The sequence below is a fragment of the Cyprinodon variegatus genome, unplaced genomic scaffold (genome assembly GCF_000732505.1).
Source record: "Cyprinodon variegatus isolate N-32 unplaced genomic scaffold, C_variegatus-1.0 Scaffold1173, whole genome shotgun sequence".
NCBI classification, from domain to species: Eukaryota; Metazoa; Chordata; class Actinopteri; order Cyprinodontiformes; family Cyprinodontidae; genus Cyprinodon; species Cyprinodon variegatus.
Window position 1 is genome coordinate 109652 of NW_015151626.1, and position 4117 is coordinate 113768.

A 4117-nucleotide genomic window follows, 5' to 3' on the forward strand; every position below is an offset into this window, starting at 1 on the left:
TTAGCTTTTATTATTCCTTTGTGTGCAGTTTGGATTACGTATAAGAAAACAGCTAACATCACCTTTCAGCCACCAACAGTAGTGGATTTGAAGGCAGGATCATAATCTTGATGAACTGACTGCACAAATGATGTTTTGAAAAGGACTTTCTTACTTAAAAACATATTAAAACCACTTTTTTCCACTTAAAACAGCAAATATAGCAAAGCTGCTCTCTGCCATTGAATGCAGCAGAAGCATCATCATTTTCTGGATGCGCTTCAGTAGCATCAAAGATGCTCTTGAGGCACGTCTGACCTTAATGTGGACAAGCATCAAAAATGAAGCAGGAGGAGCTTCTTTGCTTCTCAAATCACATTAGGTGTAAATGTAGCATCAGTATAAATGGTTCAGGGCAATGTTCAAAAATGAATACAAGAGATGACTAATAGATACATTTACGCACACTTTCTTTGAAAAGAGTGTTTTGATATAGCATTATTGACTTATATTTCTACTTATCTGCCAGATTGCCAGTTTAAATTCAAGGCAAAGACAACCTTGTCTTAAAGACTTAATGACACATTTGTAGCATACAAGTTCCATAACAGTTCCATTGTTTTTTTCTGCAAATAGACTGTATGCAAAAAAGGGAAAAAACAATAAAACAAGCGGAAATATGTCTAAAATCAAACTTATAACAGTTTGCATTTAATGCATTTAATGAAAGCTCCATATCTTATCACTCTTTTAGTCCTGCAGGAAAATGTGGATGTAATCTGTGCAGCTTTTAAGCCAGAATGTGAAATAAAAAGATTCTTACCTGCTTCCTTAGAGCCTCAAACGCAGCACTGATGGTATGGACGCGAGTCCTCTCCCTGGCATTGGCAAGCAGCCTTCGTGTTTGTTGGATAGCTTTGACCTCTGGAAGACGTCCTCGTGAATCAGAATCCACTCCAGGCCGCTTCCTTGCAGACTCCTGAGGGCAGAAAATTAAAATTAAACCGAGGCGGATCATTTCAAATCAAATCAAAAGTTGCTTTTTCTAACAAAGATCACAATTATTTTTTTCTTTTAGAGTTGCTAAATTAATTATTAAACCTCTCTTTAGGATGTAAACACAATGAAACAAAACAAAAATACGAAAAGAAACATAGTAAATACATGGCCTTACAACATTCCCTTGAAGTAAAGTCATAAGATAAAACCTTTAATATACTTTGTGATTTAATTCAGAATACCAGCACAAAATTGCACCTAACTGTGAACTAAAGGAAAGCTTTCAAACCTCTGATGCCTTCACCAAAACAGTTGGACTAAATCACACACCAGTTCCTGCTTATTCCTAATAGGTAAAGCAACGGGAGGCACTCAGGTATCCCGGCAAAAGGGCTGAAAACAAAACTGCACCACATAAAAATATTAGAAAAACCAAGCTTGTTCTTTCAGCTCTACAACAGTATTTTGTGTTGGCCAATCACATAAAATCCTCCACAAGAAAATCTGTAACAGGTCAAGAGGTATTAATACTCTTGTTATGCACTGTACAATATTTAATTTTTTTATTTACAAATATTACAACAAAATGTTTCGGCTAAATCTGTAATAATCTACAATATCTAACGTTTTTATATAGTCTGTCTGACCTGGCTTGTAATGATTCAATTCAGTTTAGTTTATTTATAAAGTGTTAATTCCCGATACACATTCTCATATCAGGGGACTTTACAGAGACATAAAGCTATCCAATCTAAGGAAACCAAGCTAATTGATTTGTTCCTCCTGCATGGGCATGGAGGGACAATTGGCTTTCATTATGTCATTGACTCTGCAGCAATCCGTCACACCAAGCATGCATGCAGCAAAAGTGGAGAGAAAAAACATCCTTTTAACAGAAAGAAAACCTCCAGGAGGACCAAAGGAGGCAGAAGCAGACATAGAAAAGGTACACAGAAGCACTGATCCTTAAATATCTCCTGTGTTAAAAAAGTTAACGGTCTGTATCAGCATTCAAGATATTGTATTTAGTGGTATAATATAATGTATGCTACATTTCAATCAAGAAATGGTACTAAGTATGTACTGCTTTACGGTCCGGGTATATTTACCTTCTGTTCAGAGACTTGACTTTTCCCATGGTCCAGGCATTGGGAGGTCCTGGGTACCGATACAGCTGCAGACTGGCAAGGCAGGGATGACTCCCAACAGAGCGACTGATGGGCAGGGGAGGTAGGGCCACCCGTTGGTTCTGGCAGAGGTAAAGTGGAAGGTAGCCCCACTTTGAGTCTGTTGGTCAAGGGCTGAGAGATGGAAATTGGCCAGTGGGAGATTTCATGATATGATAGAGGAGAGGCAGGTGACTGGGACACTTTTGGAGATACTGATGGCATGTTAATGCCAACCCTCATATCGATGGCATCGCTCTGACCTGGTGCCGAACTGTCTTCTTGTCTGGTTGACAAAATGCCCCTGCTGTTGGACATAACATCATGTGACATCATCAGCTGTCTCTGTAGAGCCAACTTGCTGAAGTTAGCCATTTGGCCATCATCTACACAGTCCATCTCTGACATGTCCACTGGGAATCTGTCCATGCTTTCAGTTTCTAGACTAGGAAATAGTCTTTTAGGCTCACGGGACTTTCTCTTGAACTTCTTGTTCGTACCTGGGACAGAAATCACCATCGACTCCTTGTTGTTCTTGCTGTTCAGATAATTATCCAGCGAAATAGTTTTTTTCATTTTGAAGAAGTTAAAGCAAAGTTCATTCATTCAAGTTTCATTCAAAGGAGAAAACCGCACAACACATGTAAATTCTACGCAAATAAAATATTTACAACCTTAGGAAAGACAATTGTTACAGAGCAAACTACAAGCAGAAAACCCAAATGCTGTTTCACATTCTGCAAAGCTGCATAACAGGATGTGCTCAGTCATGGCTGTTACCAGGAGGTTTTATGTGGCTCCACTCTGTCTGCATAACAGCATCCTGAAAAATCAACACTAGAGCTCCAAGCTGTGTAACATCTGCTATTCCACACAAGCTGGACTGGAGAGGCTTTCTTCTGCTCCAAGGGTTTCTTTCAGTGTGAACAGGCCGGGCATTGCCTCAGAGTGAGGTTACAGTAAAGCTGTCTGAGAGTGGCTCCAGTCTGTCTGCATAGCAACACTCTGAATAACACACACACACACACAAACACACACACACACACACACACACACACACACACACTAAATGAACATATGCAACAGCTGAAACAGCTTCTACAATGGATTTTTCTACACAATCAATTAGAAAAAAATGAAGTCCAGAGATAAAAAGTTTTAAAGAAACAGTGTAGCTGAATTCTAACTAACTTCTGTATATATATATATATATTACAAAAAAAAAAAAAAGAAAAGAAAAAGTTTGCAAAAAGGAAATATTGTCTCCAATGTGTCAGGAAAAGCGTCTGAATCTCTCTGCAGACTTCATGAGCAGTTCTTACTGGAGCTATGGGTCCTTTTTTTGCAGCCGTACGCGCTGATGCGAAGATCGGAGCAACCTTCCTGTGTTTTTTTGTTTTTTCCTCCCACACTGATTTAATTAAGACGCTTCTTCACCGGGCAGCGATCCGCATCAGTTTGAGCCGCTTTGAGGTTTTTATATCCAGGAATCCAAGGCGCTGAGCGTCCACCAAAGAGGAGAACTCCCACCGCTAATGTTGGAAAGACTACCTAGTGTCTCACTCCTCCCAGTCCAGCTCCACTGGCGTCTGTCTGACTGGCTGCACGCGCTCTCCCTCTCTTTCACACGCGGAGAGAGAAAGCGACCCTCTACTAGTCTAATTAATGAGGACCAGCCACAGGCTCTGGATACCCTGATGAGATTTACCACAGAATAAATCACACTGGGTCAAAATGATTTTAAAGTTTGTGTTTATTTCCAGTTCACATCATAATCTGCATGTGCTTTGTAACTGTTTCTGGAAAAAAAAAAGAAAAGAAAAAAGATCAAACACATACTAAGCAGAAATGATGAGGTGCATATTAACTTGTTTTGCACAAACGCCATTTTTTGGCCCCGATACCCGATACCTGGCTGTGCAGTATACTGAATCTGATACCAGATGTTAGAAATTGATATGTGTGTCAGTGGT

General features: G+C 39.7%; 1 protein-coding gene across 1 annotated transcript in view; it reads right to left on the reverse strand.

Moving 5' to 3' along the window:
* atoh8 (atonal bHLH transcription factor 8) overlaps positions 1-3727 on the reverse strand; it is a 14750-nt gene extending 11023 nt beyond the window's left edge. Inside the window, exons 1-2 of the mRNA XM_015401023.1 lie at positions 2088-3727; positions 803-958 (exon numbers count right to left, since the gene is read on the reverse strand). Coding sequence (XP_015256509.1) covers positions 803-958; positions 2088-2750 — 819 coding nt within the window. The 5' untranslated portion in view covers positions 2751-3727. The remainder of the gene's footprint in view (positions 1-802; positions 959-2087) is intronic.
* Between the last annotated feature and the right edge of the window lie 390 nt (positions 3728-4117).